We start from the raw sequence: 18789 nt of genomic DNA on the forward strand, positions 1-18789 counted from the left end.
AATTTATGGCTCCAGCCCTGTCCTAAGCGCACATGCTGAATCGATAAGCCTTTTAGACCATCTAAAAAATAATACTTAATTCACAAACTACTAACTAAAATCACATTAAAATTAAAAAAAATTTATCATAAAAAAAAAACTTGACATGTATATGGTGGTGGTGCACCAAAAGTCGGTCCCCAATAGATTACTGGTGCAAGTTTACCTAAGCCTCAACCACAACAGCATTACTTTTAACTATATATATGTTATTTTATCATGGGCTTCAGAATCTTCAGTTATATTGTGGAAAGACTTGTTCAATGCACAATCAAGAAGGTGGTTGTTTGAAGTTACCCAACGAATCAAAGATGTAGATCGCATCCAATGTGAGGTCATTAGCAATGGGATATTCACCTGGAAATGGCATATTCTCAACCATAGAGACATTTATAAATCGAAAAATGTCAGTCAGAATCTCCTTTCTTTACAGATGAGAGAAATAAATTGACAAAATCGATGCTTCAGAATCTTAATCAATCAAGATTCTTTGAAAAATGGGGATATTCCCTTAAATATATATAGTTCGAGATTCGAAGTCCAATGGGTTTTCTGCATTTTAAAATTGCACTACCGTAAGCAAGGGGAGGTGAATCAGGCGATTCTAGGGTTTTGTTATTCTACTTGGAATTTGAATGCACCTAGAACAGAGTGCACCAATTTGAACAGGTTTTCCACCATTTTAGAGACCATTATTTATATATTAAGCTCGCCGTGCACCTGGCTAGCCAGGTGGCGAGCTCGAGGGCCTAGGAGTTCGAAGAGTCCAATACTCGAGGTGCATCTCTTGGCATAATATGATAGTAGACATAGGGGTGAACATGAGCTGAGTCGAGCCCCAGTTCAGTCAACTCGAGCTCAGCTCGACTTAAGAAACCCCAAGCTCGACGGAAGTAGCTCAAGCTCGACTTGGCATTACATATTGAACTCGAGCTCGACTCGATTAAGGCTTGACAAACTCATAAACTCGTTTGAATATATCGACTTGAATAAGGCTCAACAAACTCTATTAAGACTCGAGTTCGACTCGGCAGTCACGTGTTGAGCTCGAACTCGACTCGATTATTTAAACAAGTTGATTCATGAACTCGAGCTCGACTTGTGAAGGAAATGACTCGGTTTGAACTCGTTCAAGAACCGAGCTTTAATGAATCAAGCTCGAGTATTTCGACTCGCTATTCACCTGTATGTCTGCTCGAGTATTTCGACTCCCTATTCACCCCTAAGTAAAATTTTCATCCCTGGCATTCACTTGGAAGTTTTAATTTGCAAGTATGCATGAACATGGATGTGCCTTATACTTATTGGATGAATCATGTTTTTGTCCCATCAAGAATAAATTCATTAAATTCTAAGTCTCCAGAAAGTGGATATAAAGATTAAGTGGCAATCTCATAAAATTTCATGACCAATGCCCAATGGGAGATATAGAAAAAGTATTTATGTTGTAATCAATATATTATATTTTTTTATCTTAGGAAAGCGTGAATGCTTAAATGAAAAGACTCTAGAGAAAAGAAGAAAACTATATATAAAGGAAAATTTCCAGAATTTGGTTTTATACCAAAATCTTATGAAATCTCTAAATTTTCTGCCCTGAAGTTGACCATGTCATAAAATTTGATGTAGAAATCAGATCCCAATGACTTCTTCACAATGCAACCACATTCACATGAGAACACTTTCCAGTGTTTTGTTGCTAACATTGGAAGACATATATTCTCATGTTTTACCAGAAGAGCAATTTTGTAATTTTTCAAGGAAAAAAAAATCATATTTTGCTTTGGTCATTTACTCCTCCCCATTCTACCATCATCCACGATAAAAAAACAGATTAAAAGAATTAATATTTAAAAGGCGTCCAATCAAAAAGATTGATGACCTTGTTTTGATGTTCTTAAATGCTAGGAGAGATTTTATATATATATATATATATATATATATATATATATATATATATATATATATATATATATATATATATATATATATATATATATATATCTGTTTTTTATATATCATTGTTGGAGATAAAAAAATTTTAGGAAAAATGATTCAATCGCCAACTTGAATCGTTCAAGAATGAAACTTAAAATATCTCATCCCTTGATGATGTAAAATGCACAACGATATGCGTACATTCAAAGAATATGCAAAGATCTTGGACCAATCAATTGCATCGAGGAAAGGATATGCTAGATATATACAGATTCTCAGTATCTTTCTTTTTTCTTTTCTTTTCTTTTCTGCTGAATTCTCAACCCGAGTAATATCATCTTCTCTGCTTAAGATTTAAGAGAGAAAAAATCGCTAGTGACACGCTAAGATTGGGCGCTGCACCGACTAGTAACTTATATTTAATGCATATATACAACTATTTTATATTAAAAATATATATATGCAATTTTTAATTTCAGCCTGATTTCAGCCCAACTTTTAATTTCATAATCAAATCTAAATGCAATTTTGAAATATACAACCGAATCTGGACTATATAATTACTACATATTAGTTAACTTTCCAAATATATGAATATTGGATACATAGTATTTATTTAAAACCGAACTTAAGTCCAATCAGATGTCACTTTAAAAATCCAAATCTGATTCGATTTTTTAATCAGATATTATCCTTTTTCCATTTTTTAAATATCATTTTTTTAGGCCATTCAATGTAGTATCAATCAGAGACATCAGACATTTTCTTAGATCTCTATGTTATATGAATTTCTTTTAAACAAATGAAATGGGTTCACCACCAACTATTGCCAAAAAGTGCGAGTGAGAAGAGGCATTGGGTCTTCTCTCTCTGCATTGGTGCTCTCCATCTTACATTTCTCTCTCTCTTCTTCTTCTCTTACTGAGCCCTCCTAAAATGTCAAAGCAACATGCACCAGGCATCCATTAATGTGACCGCTTCTTTATTCAGTATCCAAGATGATGCAATATGCACAAACCAATAAATACTATAGAATATATAGAGAGCGCAGATACGAGAATCCATAGTTTTGTTTTCTTTGAAATACTTAAATCTAGAAGGAATAGTGGAATATCCGCATATATTCCTTCCAGAAAATACCAGGATCCAAAGGGGTCAAGATGGCAGGAGTTTTGTTTCTTCCTCTAGCAAAAAAGAGGAAAAAAGAAACTAACTAGAAACCTATTGCAGGAGTAGTTCCCAAGTAGTCATGACGGCTTCTCTCTCTCTCTCTCTCTCTCTCTCTCTCTCTCTCTCTCTCTCTCTATTACATAGATATATATATATATATATATATATATATATATATATATATATATATATATATATATTAAATGGTGTTAGCTAGCTTACTTATGATAACTTGATCCATTAGCTATCTAGAGTCATCCAGCTTACTTATGATGACTGTTCGATCCATTTGTTATAGATGGTTGAGTGACAAACAAAAGGAAAAAAAAAAATTATGAACTACCACTATATCACAAAAAATGTCGATAGATGGGCCTCTTAAGTTAGTTTGGCTATTTTGGATAGTTAGATTCCTCATTCAATTTTCATATATATATATATATATATATATATATATATATAGAAAGAGAGAGAAATCTTTGTTAAATTACATCGTTTGAGCATGCCTTACTAAGTCAGCTCTTTGTTAGAATGCTTGAATTTCAATTAGATAGTCTTAGCGGCAGTTAAGATAATGAAAGCATGTTTCTTTCATGAATCCATAGGAATGAGATTTAATAATATTCCTTGACCTTTCAACTAGTGGATGTCAAATTCAATAGTTTGGTCTCCAAGAGATAATGCTATTTTAAGTTCAGCACGTTTATCTAAAACGGAAATCGTTTAGATCTGAACAAAAGTATGGTTGAATTTTGTTTTTTTTAATGACTCATATTTGTATGCTTACATGTGTTTATTCGGGGTGAGTAAGAGGTTAATAATCCACCGCCCGGGCTTAAGGCCTCCCATTGCCCTTAGTGGTCCGAGAGGAATATTATTTACAGGAATCAAAGCGGGGACGCATCATCCATATGCATTCACAAGACCCAATTTTTGTAGGCAATCATGAAAGTGCAAGAGCCGAGGGTCCCTTGAAGGACTAGACGGCTGAATGAACTTTCTCTTCAACAGGAAGTTTCTCTGTTAGACCAGATTGCCATAACTTATGATGATTACACCATGTGAAAGCTCAGATTATAAGTGGGGAGGGAATATTTGGTCGAAGATCTTCATCTTAATATACTTTTTGACCTGTAAAGTGGCCAGATTAACGTTGGCATCTCTGAAGTAATATACTTACAAGGAAGCCAAAGTTGCACTGCAGAAACACATTTGGCTGCCAATTGCATAAAATATAGCATTTTGACCAGGGATGTCAACTGATTTGGATCCGATATTCGACCAAACCATTCTGAAAAAATCAGATATATAAAAAAAAAATTAATATCCAATTAAGAAATCAGATCATATTTGAATTTAAGAAATGGCATCAACTGGATTCAGATTGGAGAAGATGAGATTTAGTTTTAAATAAATGGCCTATATCCAATGCTCTTAGATTTTGAAAATCACCAAGGTTCTGTTCAAATGTGAATGTAAAAAGCATATTCTAATTGTCAAATCAGATTCTGATACAACTTTTCTTTGTTCGAAATAGAACCTGAACATGTGAATATATACAAAGGAAAATACAGTTAACGGTATATCTGATTCGAATCATACCTGTTGACATACCTAACGTTGACAGAGATCTTTGAGGGAGATACCACAACCTTGTTAACTACCAGAAATAGGATCTGGCACATCGAGTTTGATAATGAGTCTTGAATATTTATCGATATTGTCTGGCTTCACATGAATACCTTGCTCATTCTGTCTAGATAAAACATGTTACTGACCTAAATCCTGTAGAATGAACCACAAGCCAGATCAGGTTAATACATGATCAGAATGGTTCGCATTTCTTTTGTGAAGAAAGGCATCGAGCCCCCTTTTGAATGACATTTCTAGATTTTTCAAGTTGGTGGTCATTTGCTGTACTCTAGTTGGTCGCCTTTGTTTGTGCATATCTCCTCTGCTTTGTTCTGGTTGTCCTCGTCATTAAAACATAAAGCGACCTCCCACTGCATGTTTGTGTTCTTGTCTTTAGTGGAAGTTCTAAAGCTCATCACATTCAAATTAGTGGGATTCATAATATCATATGCATGCATGATTACTTTTTGGAACGATCTGAGTTGGATTAATAAGTAAAAGGAGACATCTTTAGAAAGAAAATAAACAGGAAAAGAATGATAATCTCTCACGCCATAAGTACATATTTCTTTGCAAAATAAAGAAAACCAATCGAAATTAACACTTGCATTGAATGTTAAGAGTAAAGCCATGCACTGATTCTATTCATAAGCAGATCATGTAATATATCGATCCATAGGTCTTCGAGATATTTAAAGACCATGTTGACAGATGATATGGAGCACTGATGTATTTGTTGGTGAACCACTAGCACTAAAAAGGTTTGTACAAGAAAAACAGAAAGTCAAGGTTCAGGATCTCAAGCTGCATCTGACTCCCTATATTTAAGCTCAAGTTGCTTAGCTTACAAGCAGCTTTTAACTTGGCCAGCCAAGCCCATTTAACGAACCCATATGAGCTTATGCCGGAACTAAACCAAATGGTGAGCAACTCCAACCCCATGTCTCAATGGAGGCGTGTCGGTTAACTGGATCTAATCTAGATATTATCGCTTACCTGAATATAGACAGTCAAAGTACAAACATAGGGTGGAGCTAAGAGGTCCATTCCTTGAATCTGACCATGGTTATAAATATCACCAGTATTGTGAAAATATTCCAATCTGCAAGAAAAGAAGATATTTGCAAAGTCCTACCCAAGAAAAAAGAAATAAAAAAAACCATAACGTTACCCTCAGAAATTTATGGTCTCGAGATTTTTAACATCTTCTTCATATTTTTAAGCTTGCAATTTTTTATGTTTGTTTTCTTTATGTTTCTTAAAGGATTTTCTACTTGATTCTTTTGTATTTTTGCAAGAAAAGACGAGAAATTTTATCATTTTATAACTGCATTTTTTTCCCTTTATATTTTCAAGTTTGTAAAGCTTCTAAAAATTTTCTAAATTTTATCCCAAGGAAAGCCACAACTTGAAAGAAAAACTCCTAAGGTAACTGTGCACCATGCATCCGAGGAAATATATAACTATAAAGTGGTAATAAGAAATGAGATTTATACAGACTGCTCAGTATGTACATCAAGTTCTAGGAGGGCAATCATGGATATACCTTTCGTGGACTGGACTAAAAATTTTCATCCTTTACATAAGATAATCATCCAGAAATGGGATGCTGAATGGCAGCTTTACAATACCAGAAGCCACGAGAAGTGCAAAAAGCCAGATAGGTAGAATTTTTAAGCCAAATAACATCAGAACCTCCTGCCCTGCACATGCAATTAGAGAGCTGTAACATTTCTACTGATACAGTAGCAACTTGCATCCCCGTCTTAAAGAAATAGAAATGATTGTCAAACATATGCTGCACATTAGAACTCTACCAAACAACCCGTTAGATGTAGGAACTGACCAGCTTTTAGGCCTATAGCAATTTTGAGCCTTTTCCAACTCAAAATGCAAGGAAGAATGTCGAAGTGACCTCTACAACTCTTACGAAACAGCTTGCTACTTATGGCAGAATGTGTAGATGCGGATGTCATTTTGTAAATGGCAATATTCTTTAGCCCATGCAAGACTATTCTTTAGCCCATGCAAGACTACTCTTTGCCACGTAAATTAGATCATTATACAAACTACAAGTGTCGTATAGCATCATTACAGATGCCAATATGAATAAGATAGTTACTTTTGAAAATGATACGTAAAAAAATGACTGGTATTAACCATGCTCTTCTTCATGTCTATTTTCAACATTTTTTCTTTCTATTTTATCCTGCTTAATGAAATAAGGAAACATTAGTGGTGAGATTTAATTTTAGAAATATCACAAACGGCGAAGCTCAGTATTATAAATGTTCTTGTTTAGAAATGATTGCCAAAAGTAATAAAAGAGTGTCTAAAATGATTCTGATAGTTGAACCTTTTCATAGATCTTTTGTTCTCGAAAAAATCATATAAAATACCTCTATAACAAATTAGTAGACTATTTAACGTAATGAATAAGTATTACACGTGAAACCACATTCATTTTCTTTCTGTATATATATGTTTTGATACATCAAGAACCAGATTTGAACTGGTGAAATGAAATTCAAACTCATGTAATAAGCCAAGGACTTGAAAGGATTATGTAAGAAATACCTATCCTATAGCCTTATTTACTGCACAATTTAGACAGAAATTGAATTGTGGTGCTAGCATCTAGGATAGAAAGTGGTGACGTTTTAGTTTGTAAAGGTGAAAAGATGTAAGCAAATAATGCGCTGCTGCTCCTCTTTAATGGCCGAACGGAACTTGTCTGTCCAGTCGGAAAATCTATGGAGTATTAGGGATAAAAATTTGGATAATTTTGGATGAAGAGTAATGGCTCATTTTCTTACAATTCTCAGATGTTGTAAGCAAAGAATGCACTGCTGCTCCTATTTAATGGCCAAGGGAACTTGTCTGTTCGGAATATCTATGGAGTATTAGGGATAAAAATTTGGATAATTTTGGATGAAGAGTAATGGCTCATTTTCTTACAATTCTCAGATGTTGTAAGCAAAGAATGCACTGCTGCTCCTATTTAATGGCCAAGGGAACTTGTCTGTTCGGAATATCTATGGAGTATTAGGGATAAAAATTTGGATAATTTTGGATGAAGAGTAATGTCTCATTTTCTTACAATTCTCAGATGTTGTTGAAGGCCATTTTTTTGGGGAGGGCAAGAATTTTTTTTTTTTCCAAAAGAATCTAAAGCTCAACCACCTACTTCGGATAGTATATTAAACGGACAACTGGGCAAATACAGGAGGTCTGTGGGTCTGTTCTCTTAGTTACCTTCTGTTAATGCAGGGACACAAACAAACTGCTTTCTCAGATCTTAGAAAGGGGAAAGGTGCCTTTACAAGAATAAAGAATAAGAACAATATAAGCTCCATAAAATAAGTTGTCAAACTTCACCACTACAAGTAAGAAGCACAGAATTTCTAAGGAGCACTCAAGCTTATGGTTGAGATTTTGCAGGGGGAACAGAAGCTAGCATTTCACTTCATTAACATAAGAGATAAAAGTGAAGTGTCTGATCCACCACCAATTTTCAAGTGGGAAACTATGATGTTAGCAGGATTGAATTCATAATGTCATCCCAGATTTTTTGCTTAAACTACAACATAGAGATAATAGCTTTCTGTTGTAAGATACAGAAAGTGGTCCCAATGCAAAGAGAAAGGTGAGGCAGCTAATGTATACTCAATATTTCTACATAACCAGGTTTGTGACTTCCATTCATGTTTCTCTTCTTGTTACCAAAAAATATTGGAGAAAATCAGTACACAGTGTGTAGCTCATCAAACTCAAAATTCATGCTTCCATCATGTCGGAAGGCCAATTACAATCTCCAACTTTTACATGGTCTATCTCCAAGGATGACAAAACAGAGTTGCGAGATGATAGAAACTAAACAACATGCATCAGTTGGAGAACAAGGTATCCTGACCCGAGATATTTAAATGAGGAAAGCTGGGCACATATTCTAATGAATGCAAATCTACAACTAAAGAAAGGAGAACAGCCAGATAAATGAAATAAAGTAATAAGGGAGCACAGCCCTTGCCAATATTAGAATGAAGAAAATTTCAACCTAATATGACCACTTCTAGAACTAAGGAAAGCAACAGCGAGATGGACAACACAGAGATCCATCTGCAATTTAACCCTATTAAACCTTTATCTCTCATAGAATGGTGTGAGAGATAGAGAGAAATTAAGCGGTCACCGGCGTAAGACTTACCGGCCAATTAAGTTTCACCAGCGAAACAAGTACCTGTGTTGTTTGTTATTTCTTGTTCGCTCTACATATTACCTCAGACTTCATCCCCAACTTACCCGATTTGTGGTTTAATCAGACCACAACATCCTAATTCTTTTTTAAATCAATTCAATTTGAACTTCAATTCCACATGTATTAGAACTACAAGGCATCGCGAACTTCGAGTTGCTCGCATGCATCTAGCTCGAAATGGGAAATTATATCCAAGTATAAAATAAAGAGTTTGGAGGAGATATAGAAACAAAACCACAAGCAGGTTCATTCCCAACTTATCGTTCCGTGTTTAACTTCAGACCACGACATCTCCCAAATTCTTCTTAAATCAATCGTAATTCGAACGTCAATTCCAGCAATACTCAGAACAATGAATAACGGCGGGAAAGAAAAGGAATCTAATAATGGTGCAGAGGAGACGTATCCACGTACCCGAACGACCTTCTCCCTCCGTCTTCTGAACCATCCATTCCCCAACCCCGCGAAGCCTCCGCTCGACGTCGCTCTCCTCCTGACCAATGGGGCTCGACTGCACAATATCGATAAACCCCGGAGTTTCCTTGTTCGGCCTGAACCGCGATTTGGGCACCATGATTCCACTTTCGTTCCCAAATTCCAAATAAAAAGGAATGAAATGGATGAAATCGAAAGAAAAGGAAAAAGGGTGAGTACCTGAAATCGCGATCGCGGAACTTCCCGGCGCCGATCGCTAGCTCGACATCGGAGACAGAGGGGCGCTTCCGCCTGCCGGAGGCCCCGTTCGCCGCGCTTCTGGGAGAGAAATGAAAGGTGGATTTAGGGTTATGGCAAGGGACTCCAAGGAGGGAAGGGGCGAAGGCGATGAAGGAGGAAGAGTTCGCTCCCGCCATCATCTAAGCTTCATACACTCTCCCCCTTCCACTCAGTTTTCAATATCTAACGGCTGCAACGGATAGAATCGGATCGGTTCCACCACATCATAAGATTTGGAACACAAATCAGGACCCCATTGTAAATACAAAGCAGATTTGGACTCTTAGATCTAATTTACCCAATATTTCAAATCCGTTTAGTCATATCTGGTGAGTTGAGAAATATAAAAAAGTGGTTTGACAGGAAAAACATTTCTGTGAACCCTACTAAGTTTTTTTTTTCGGGTTTAAATATGAAGTTTTATAACTAAATCCGAATATGATATTTGGCATTCAATAAAGATCCAAGCAAGCCGGTCGTTATCCTGCTGAATTCGAGTTCAGTTTTAATAGATAACGACTAAACTTGATCCAAGTCTAATTCTATCACTTAAAATAATATAAGTCTAATTCGTAAACATTAAATTGGACCCAAATCCAAACCGTTTACATCCCTAATATGGGTTGTGTTTGAGTTATAACAAAAAATTATCCCTTAAATAAATCTCTCTTTTTTTCATTCCATATGAATCTCAAGCTTTAATGAGAAGATCTGGATCTAAATTTGTGGTATGGTGTTGAGATATGGACGTTTTTGTGTAATCCATAAGCTGAATCTGATAAAAATTTGGATCCAATTATTAATCTAATTCAAATTAAATATTGTACTTTGGTAACTGAATCCAAATCTGGTACCCAAATGGGATCCGGAAATGCACGGAAACCATTACATATAAACATTCAATGGTATGCTAGTTGGACCCCTCTCCGGTTTCTAAGAATGAGGTCCCAATCTTAATTTGGTCACATAGAATCCGTTTAGTTGAATTCGCTAGGGACTGAATCTCACCTGAATCCCCTGTTCAGTTTTTAAGAATGAGTTCCAAATCTTAATTTGGTCGCATAGAATTATGGGTGAACAACGAGTCGAGCTACGAGCTCGACTCGTTAAAGTTCGGCTCGTGAATGAGTTCGAGCTGAGTCATTTGCTTAACAAGTTGAGCTCGAGTTCATGAGTCGATTCGTTTAATAATCGAGTTGAGTTCGAGCTCAACACGTAACTACTGAGTCGAGCTCGAGCCCTAATCGAGTTTGTCGAGCCTTAATCAATTCGATATATTGAAACGAGTTTACGAGTTTGTCGAGCCTTAATCGAATCGAGCTCGTGCTCAACACGTAACGATGAATATCAATTATAATCAAACAAGTTTGTCAAGCCTTAATTAAGTCAAACTTGAGCTCAGCATATAATTGTCGAGTCGAGCTCGAGCTGCTTCCGTCGAGCTATTCTCGAGCTCGAGCTAAATAAACTTGGGTTTGACTCGGTTCGTGTTCACCCGTCCATAGAATTTGTTTAGTTGAATCCGTTAGGGATTGAATCTTACCTGAATCCGACCCATTTTCATCCCTACCTGCAAAATAACATATAAAGTATATATAACAGCAACCTCATCTTAAGGTTTTGAGCTTTCCTACTATATGCTATATTAATCCGACGCATAAGTGTTCATTGATTGATTGTAGCTATTTCAAATGAGTCGAAGGCTAATTTCACTACCCGAATAAGGTTGAAGTCTTGCTTCTCTCCATTCCTATGATCAAGGCTACTTTTTATGGTTTTAGCTGATGTCTTTGTCACACTTCAACTTGCATATCAGTGTCTATCGTTACTATAAAAGTGTCTATCGTTACTATAAGAGTTCAAAATAAAAGCTAGCGGCCTACCAAGTCTCAACCAGCTGCGCTTAAGGTAGTATTTATGCATTCAAATGTGCCCTTAAGACATGCTTACTCAAGATAGAATCATATGAAACATTATTTTCATATATATAATAAAACAAAATATATTTTCTACTTGCAATAATAAAAGGGAAAAGTCTTTCATAAAGTGAAAATAAACTATTCAAGATGCGACTTCTGGTTTTAAATAAAACAAGGTTTTTAATAACTACGATTTTACATAAACTAGAAAAGGTCTTGTAATTATGTTCGAGCTGATCCGATTTATGTTATCCCCATAGGATCCAATTCGGTTTTGCATCTGATCCTCTGAGCAGATCCAGATCCCTGTCCGGAGTTGGACCCGGATTGATAACCTCAGATTCGGTCCAGCACTTCTGAGGCCACCAGAGGAGCAAACCGTGTGTTCCTTCTTTCACCACCAGGGGAAACGTAAGGACAGGATCAGAGTTCGCAGTTGGACGCAGTTCTCCAGCAAAATTATGTGCAGAATCAGATAAATGTTTGGAACAGTTGGCCTCAGAGCGAAGGCAAGTTGGTAAAGGAAGGATCGACCATGCTGGTCGCGACGATAGGAAATGGCGGTGCTGGCAGTTTCCTCTGCTCGGCGGCCTCAGTCCGCCACTCCCATCACAGGCTTCTTTCTTTCCGCTCTTCATTGAGCTCGGGGATGAGGTTGTGCTCTTATAATCTGTCACTTAACTGCAAAAGGAGCAAGCTGAGGGTGGTGGTGGTGGCCAATGCTGCGGACTCCACTCAAGCGTCTTCTGCTTCCACACTGAACAAGACAATCGTGCCTGATGATGGCTTCTCACTGTCCAAGGTCCACTTTCTGGCAAGCCTATCGTTTTTTTTTTTCGAAGTTTTATGTTGATTCCGTGCCAAATCCTACCTGCCCGTCTGATTTTTAGTAACTTCTTTGTCGAATAATTTTTGCACTTTTTTATCCTTTTCCTTTGGCTGATGTTTTTGTTATTAATGCAACTTATCTACTGGCAGATTTTTCCCTTTTTGTTTTTCCAAGTTGATTAGAAGTCTTGCATTTGTTTCAGAATTTTTCTTTTTCTTGTTTCCCGTGTTACTTGAGTCTATTTATGCTCCAATCATGTTACAGGTTTCATTTGGGGTTGTTGGATTAGGTGTTGGCTTGGCGCTTCTTGGGTACGTGTCTTGTCAGGGAAGTATGTTTGTTTTGATTGAAAATCAGATTTCTAATGTGTATTTCCTGCTTATCCGTCAGATATGGATTTGGAGCCTATTTTAGTTTTCTGCCTGGCTCAGAGTGGTCTGCGTTAATGCTAACATATGGTTTTCCGCTGGCAATCATTGGCATGGCTCTTAAGGTAAGATATATTTCTATCCAAGAAACTGACCTGGAGAGAGAGAGCGAGAGAGCATGCACTTTAATCTACCGTTTTTTATATTATGCATTGGATGAACTTTAACAGTTTTTGTATCATCTGAAAAGTTTCCATCCATCTTTAGTATGCAGAACTGAAGCCAGTTCTATGCATAACCTACACAGATGCTGAAAGGCTGAGGGAGACATGTGCCACGCCTATTCTTAAACAGGTAAATATATGAAGGCATCAGAATCATACTTACAAGCGTTTCAGACTCTGTTAGATCTCTATGAACACATTGCAACCTTGAATACCTTAATTTATTCTTAAACGAGTCGCTGGGTTTTCTCTTCAATGAAAAGGGAAAAGAAAAGCTTAATCTTGTATTAGGAGAATGATTCTATGTGAATTGCATACAAACATGATCAAGACAGACCTCTTGGAGTACATGTGAGGTTCAATTATAAGTGAAGGCCTATCTACTTTATAGTTATCTTGATTGAGCAGTTTTGTGGAAGCAGAAAAACCCACGGCAACCAAGTTTGTGAATCAGTTCTGCTAACCTTCTATCTTGGTGTTCTTGTGCTCATCAAAAAATCAGTTTTCCATTCTCTTCTTTCATTATTCATAGAATCATAATATATTTTCAGTTTTTATATTTAAGTTTGTGTAGTATTATGAGGAGGCACCTTCCCTTGTCAGAGTTTGATGAACAATTTTAATGGTTCTTATAGGTGAAGAGTGACGTTACAAGATTCAGATATGGAGATGAACAACACTTGGATGAGGCCTTAAAGCGCATTTTTCAGTATGGTCAGGTACTTTTCTCATAATATAGTTTAATGTATGACTGTTTAGACTTTGCACACGCTGGCAATATTGTATAACTGTTTCCTTATAGTGATGTTACATTATTGTATCCATTCCACGACCTTGTCTAACTGCTTTAACTAGATTAAACTCAGTTGTCGTACCTTTTAGGACAATGGATTGGTGGCTTTTAGAACTCATGGAGAATAGGGTAGGATATTGGCTATTGCATTGGTGGGTGTAATTTTACCAAGTACAGATTGTAATCACAGGTGCTTCTTCCATGATAAATATTGTTGAGTGCTAAACTAATTGATGGATCCCTTTTCTTATTTACTTTTTCCTTATCTATTTTCTGATAAAAACTCTAGTGTCTCTTTGTTAAATAGGCTCATAGCCAAATCCTGCCAAACTTTTACTTGGACATCCTCATATTGGACCTTTGTGTCACCATTTGATAATTGGTCTCCAGAGCTGCTTTTGCTTCCATAGTCATGTTCCCTTATTTGAGTTAGACATGTCCTCAATTTCTAAAGCTGTTGTTAGCATGAGGGGTAAAACCATTATGCAAATTTGCAACGTAAGGTTTACAAACAGGACACAGTGGCATGATGAGAATTTAATCCACCACAAACATTAGGAGAGATGGAACCTGTCCAGGCTAAACAGTGGAAACTTGCGGTTCTGAGGATCAAGAGGACATCGAACTAACGCTGTTTGTTGGTTGACTCATAAATTTCTTTTTCGAATTAGAATCAGCAAAGAAGAAGCAGTATTTTACAGGTGTCATTGTTTTTCCAGAAGATAGCCTTGTAGAATAAAAACAACTGGTTACTTTGGGCTTCATAATTAAAAGAAGCTAAATGCTCTTTTCTTTATTAAATGAAAAGCATGGCTTAAGCTGGGTATCACAATATTTGTTCTCTTTTAGTGTTTAGTACGTGAACATGTATTTGTACTTGCAGGATTTATAATTGACCATCAATGAACTGTAGAATAAACTCATTCAAAGTTTCGGTGTGATGCTTATAAGTGCAGGAATTGTAATTGACTATCAATGAACTATTGAATAAACTCACTCAAAGTTTGGATGTGATGCGAATAAGGGCTTAGCAATTGCAAGTGATAATTGCATATTTTCCTTTGAAGTATCTCTATTTCTGGCTTTTTGTTGCACCGATGCAGCTACTACTACTTGCTAAATGTTCTAGCTTGGTTGCCCTTGTTTACTTTCCATTTTTGTGGAACTTGATTCACATGATCTTGTGCAAATCCTTTCGCCTGCCTTACTACTGTTCATATAATTTGTTCCACACCTTCTAGTAAGCTGCTTACACTGAAAGTGCAGGCCAGTATCTGTGGAAGCTTTCAGCCACCATATTTGGTGGCAATCTGAAGGGTTTATGCTTCACCTTTCTCATAATTTTTTGTGATTGCATAATGTATTGTTGTTAGCAATGACGGTGCTATTACTGTCAAATCAACATAGTTACTTGAAACTCATAACTGAATGTGCTCTTCAGTTATTTCCTTGTAAGCATAATATAGGGAACCATGGTTAGGTACTTATGTTTGGCATAGTCAAAAGCCCAATTGGGTATGAAAGTTGAAAGCCTTAGAAAGAAGTATCTTTTGCTTGGATTCTGGTTTCATTTTAGTGAGGCCAAATCCATGAGAAGCTCATTCTACTACCTATCTATTGGAGATATCTTGTGGAGGAAATTGACAATGGAGTTATCCTTGAGGGTCTGTTTATGTTAACAGGTTTAACCAGGTTTTGCTCATTAACTAGGTTTTCAACAAACTAGTTTTTCAAAAAAACTGGTTTTAACCTCGTCCGTTTTCATGCCGCAACTCTGTTTGGGAAAAAAAGATAATTAGAAAAATGAATATAATATATATATATATATATATATATATATATATATATATATTGTAATCACTTTCAAAGCCGCCGATCACCCTGACAATGCTTATGTTGAAGTCATGCATGTCTGGCAACCTTGACCACCCATTTCCTGGTCAACATATTGCTCAAAAAATGATAAAATGAAAACAAAAGAAAAAGTAAAAAGCTTCAGCTGGAAATTTTTTCTGCTCATTGCAGACTTGGTACCATCAAGTTTAATTATACCCTGGTGATCCAACTCTCTCTCCCCCTCTTACACACATTGACACACCCACACAGACCTGAAAAACTACCTATTTGAGTCCACAAAGGCTGTCTTTCATTTCGTTTCCCTGTCCTGAACTATCTATCAATCTCTCTCTCTCTCTCTCTCTCTATATATATATATATATATATATATATATATATATATATATGTGTGTGTGTGTGTGTGTGTGTGTGGCCCATCTTCATTTACTTTTACTTTTTTTTTTTCTTTAACTTGAAGTTGCTTAAATACCTTTATATATCATGAAAATGCTATGTGGATGGAACTCCTTTTCCAAACAAAGATGGGCTTCATATATGAAAATGAAAATGGGCCATATATATATATATATATATAGCCCATTTTCATTTTCATATATATGTATATATGTGGCCCATCTTCATTTACTTTTACTTTTTTTTTCTTTAACTTGAAGTTGCTTAAATACCTTTATATATCATGAAAATGCTATGTGGATGGTACTCCTTTTCCAAACAAAGATGGGCTTCATCACTTCTCTTTCGCTAACCATGATCCCATAGACTCAGAAGGTTCATGGTTTCTAATTAAGCATATATATGGCTTGCTTAAATGATTTTATACTGATGATTGTGCTCTATATGTGTTATCTTTTAGGCTGGTGGTATTCCAAGAAGAAGTGCTCCTGTGCTCCAAGCAATCCGTGAAGAAGTATGTTTGACTTTTCTATTCTTCATAACTTTCTATTATGAGATATGGTTTTCCAATGTACTCCTTTAAATTTGTTCTTAGTGGTTAGCACAGATCTACCGTCTACCTATTTGTTTGCAGACACTGGTTGGTTGTTTATTCATGGTTCCATTAGTAAAGTGGCAGAAATTATGTTTTCTTCTTCTTTTTTCAATTGAACTTATTTCTTGAAAAATCACAAGTTAATGGTTCAGGATGGCTGTTATTTTGGGCTTTGCAGGGTATTAGGCAATCATACCAAGTATCTGGCACATAGTGACCTTCACCCTAGTGGCTTTCACCCCAAGAATATATATTTGGTTCATATGCATTTTGTGTCTAGTGATAAAAAAGTTTATAGCAGTAGTCTCGTGCTTGTGTGGAGGAGGATGTATCCTGTGGCAAATTCAAGAAATTGGAATAATTTGAAGGAACCAGGTCATATTCATGAAGAAATCTGCGTAAAAGTATTTTGCATACTACCCTGGAACCACTCTCAATGATGATATGCTGGTGACTGTGATAATTATGCAAACATAAATATTATTTCATAGGCCTGTGAGAAACGTCACAATAGCTAATGAGAAACAAGGACATTATAGTGAGAATGACTGGAAATGCTAAAGATCATATTCATAGGTTTTGACATTTTCTTTTTCTTGAGACCCTCTCCAGATGCTGCAACTCTTACAGCATTTGTTTTGGTAAATTTTGTTATGCTTTAATTTTTTAAGTATTCACTTTATCTTAACACTCTTCAACAAATTTATCATTTAGGTTACTGAAGAAGGGAGGTATTCTTTAGTTCTTGTGTTTGAGGCCAAAGCCTTGCAGCTGGATAATTTTGAACAAAGACAGGTTTCATTTATTTAACAGCTGATGATTTTTCATTTTTCTTTCATCCATGGCTTGAAGTTTGAAAATAAAGCCTGTTCTGATGTTTGCTTATGCATCTCTAGGCCAAATTTGCATCATTCTTTGGACCAGGAATCACTGCAGAGATTGGTGAGTTCTACTCTGTTATTTGTACTCAGATAAGGACCTTGATACCAACCTTAATGTTACATGCTTTTCGTTTTTTCAGCAAATTCAATTTTTTGATTCCACAAAGAAAACAGTTCTTTCACGGCTGGGAATGGAGAATACAATTAGTTTTATTATTTTGTTCTGTGTTGCCATTCAGAAAAATGTTATTATGAATATTGAATTATTTTAACTGCCAAAATCTTTAAATTACGAATAAATGCATTTTCTGCCACAATCAACAATTGTAAAGGCAAAATACATTCCAGCCATGCACCATCGCAAGTCGATGATGAATTTGTCTCCCTTCATTCTTTACATTGTTCATTTTCTGTTGTCATGTGAAATCACTGACTACGTACATATGATTTCCACATGTTCACTTTTTTATTTCATTTATAATGTCACCGATGCAGGGAAAGCAGCGGATGACCTTTATGAAGTCAAACTCATTTCCAACACAAAAGCGGAAGCAAGTGGATAGAACAGATATTGTTCTTCCAAAGGGTAGGATTCTCTTTGTTTCAACGGCTCATCATCAGTTGTGTCGAACTGTAGTTGAAAAAAAACTGTTTTCCAATATAAAGCTTCTGCAGGTTTGCTGCCAACAAGAATCGAGAGTATTGATGTACATAGATAGCTTGACCCACCATTCAAAATACACGTCAATTTGTATGGTAACCAAGATTCTTAATTTATTGTCGACCATTTTTTCTTGTGTTGGAAGTATAAAAAGGGACGCAACTAAATTGAAACTTGAGCATTTTGCGTTGCAGGTGATGTCGATATAGAAAGTTGGTGCACCACAAAAAAAAAATTGAGTGCATCGAATCACTTCCTTTTCAATTAGGAAGCCATCTTAATCTCCTCTGCTTGTCAACTTTTATTTTTCATTTTTTTCAATGACAAAAAATGCCAAATTTGTCTGATGTATTGAAACTTTGTCAATCCATGAGGTTCATGTTTAGCATGCATTATTTTTCCACTGCTTGGTGCAGAGCAGGAAGTTTCTTGGACTGGTGAGAAATTGCCGCATTTAGTGTTCAGTCATGTCAATATGCTTGCAATATTATACAGACGGCAGGAAGCTGTGGCACCTC

At 36.1% G+C, this 18789-nt stretch overlaps 2 protein-coding genes across 13 annotated transcripts; one reads left to right on the top strand and one right to left on the bottom strand.

Moving 5' to 3' along the window:
• Positions 1-4188: 4188 nt before the first annotated feature.
• LOC116247172 (probable NAD(P)H dehydrogenase subunit CRR3, chloroplastic) lies at positions 4189-9907 on the bottom strand. 4 transcript variants are annotated; one of them, XR_004170823.2, is made up of 5 exons: positions 9692-9907; positions 9452-9588; positions 6326-6482; positions 4750-4932; positions 4189-4438 (listed from the first exon to the last, which is right to left on the bottom strand). XR_004170823.2 is itself a non-coding variant. In XM_031619179.2 (4 exons), exons 1-3 carry the CDS (start codon positions 9889-9891, stop codon positions 6358-6360), a joined length of 462 nt encoding a protein of 153 aa, XP_031475039.1. In that variant the 5' UTR covers positions 9892-9907; the 3' UTR covers positions 4965-5150; positions 6326-6357. The 4 variants fall into 4 exon arrangements, 3 of the variants coding, with proteins under 3 accessions (XP_031475039.1, XP_031475040.1, XP_031475038.1); XM_031619179.2 differs by lacking the exons at positions 4189-4438; positions 4750-4932 and adding an exon at positions 4965-5150; XM_031619180.2 differs by lacking the exons at positions 4189-4438; positions 4750-4932 and adding an exon at positions 5191-5881.
• A 2135-nt stretch (positions 9908-12042) lies between these two features.
• Positions 12043-18674, top strand: LOC116249315 (uncharacterized). 9 transcript variants are annotated; one of them, XR_004171116.2, is made up of 11 exons: positions 12043-12472; positions 12764-12810; positions 12890-12992; positions 13135-13221; positions 13727-13810; positions 16595-16648; positions 17444-17524; positions 17626-17671; positions 18106-18196; positions 18277-18366; positions 18466-18674. XR_004171116.2 is itself a non-coding variant. In XM_031622558.2 (10 exons), the coding sequence occupies exons 1-9, from the start codon at positions 12206-12208 to the stop codon at positions 18171-18173; spliced, it is 837 nt and encodes a 278-aa protein (XP_031478418.1). In that variant the 5' UTR covers positions 12043-12205; the 3' UTR covers positions 18174-18196; positions 18277-18444. The 9 variants fall into 9 exon arrangements, 3 of the variants coding, with proteins under 3 accessions (XP_031478418.1, XP_031478419.1, XP_031478417.1); XR_004171117.2 differs by having other exon boundaries at positions 18277-18361; XR_004171118.2 differs by having other exon boundaries at positions 18286-18366.
• The last annotated feature ends 115 nt before the right edge of the window (positions 18675-18789 follow it).

Source organism: Nymphaea colorata, chromosome 2 (assembly GCF_008831285.2).
Source record: "Nymphaea colorata isolate Beijing-Zhang1983 chromosome 2, ASM883128v2, whole genome shotgun sequence".
In the NCBI taxonomy this organism is placed as follows: Eukaryota; Viridiplantae; Streptophyta; class Magnoliopsida; order Nymphaeales; family Nymphaeaceae; genus Nymphaea; species Nymphaea colorata.

What these genes read in the sequence shown, in the direction of transcription:
- LOC116247172 (XM_031619179.2), bottom strand. Translation starts at nt 9,891, where the DNA reads ATGATGGCGGGAGCGAACTCTTCCTCCTTCATCGCCTTCGCCCCTTCC. An exon ending in TTCCGCGATCGCGATTTCAG is followed by an intron (nt 9,589 to 9,691) that starts GTACTCACCCTT and finishes ATCGCGGTTCAG; the next exon opens with GCCGAACAAGGAAACTCCGG. An exon ending in GGAGGGAGAAGGTCGTTCGG is followed by an intron (nt 6,483 to 9,451) that starts GTACGTGGATAC and finishes TTGCATGTGCAG; the next exon opens with GGCAGGAGGTTCTGATGTTA.
- LOC116249315 (XM_031622557.2), top strand. Translation starts at nt 12,206, where the DNA reads ATGCTGGTCGCGACGATAGGAAATGGCGGTGCTGGCAGTTTCCTCTGC. An exon ending in CCACGCCTATTCTTAAACAG is followed by an intron (nt 13,222 to 13,726) that starts GTAAATATATGA and finishes TGGTTCTTATAG; the next exon opens with GTGAAGAGTGACGTTACAAG. An exon ending in TCCAAGCAATCCGTGAAGAA is followed by an intron (nt 16,649 to 17,443) that starts GTATGTTTGACT and finishes TTTATCATTTAG; the next exon opens with GTTACTGAAGAAGGGAGGTA.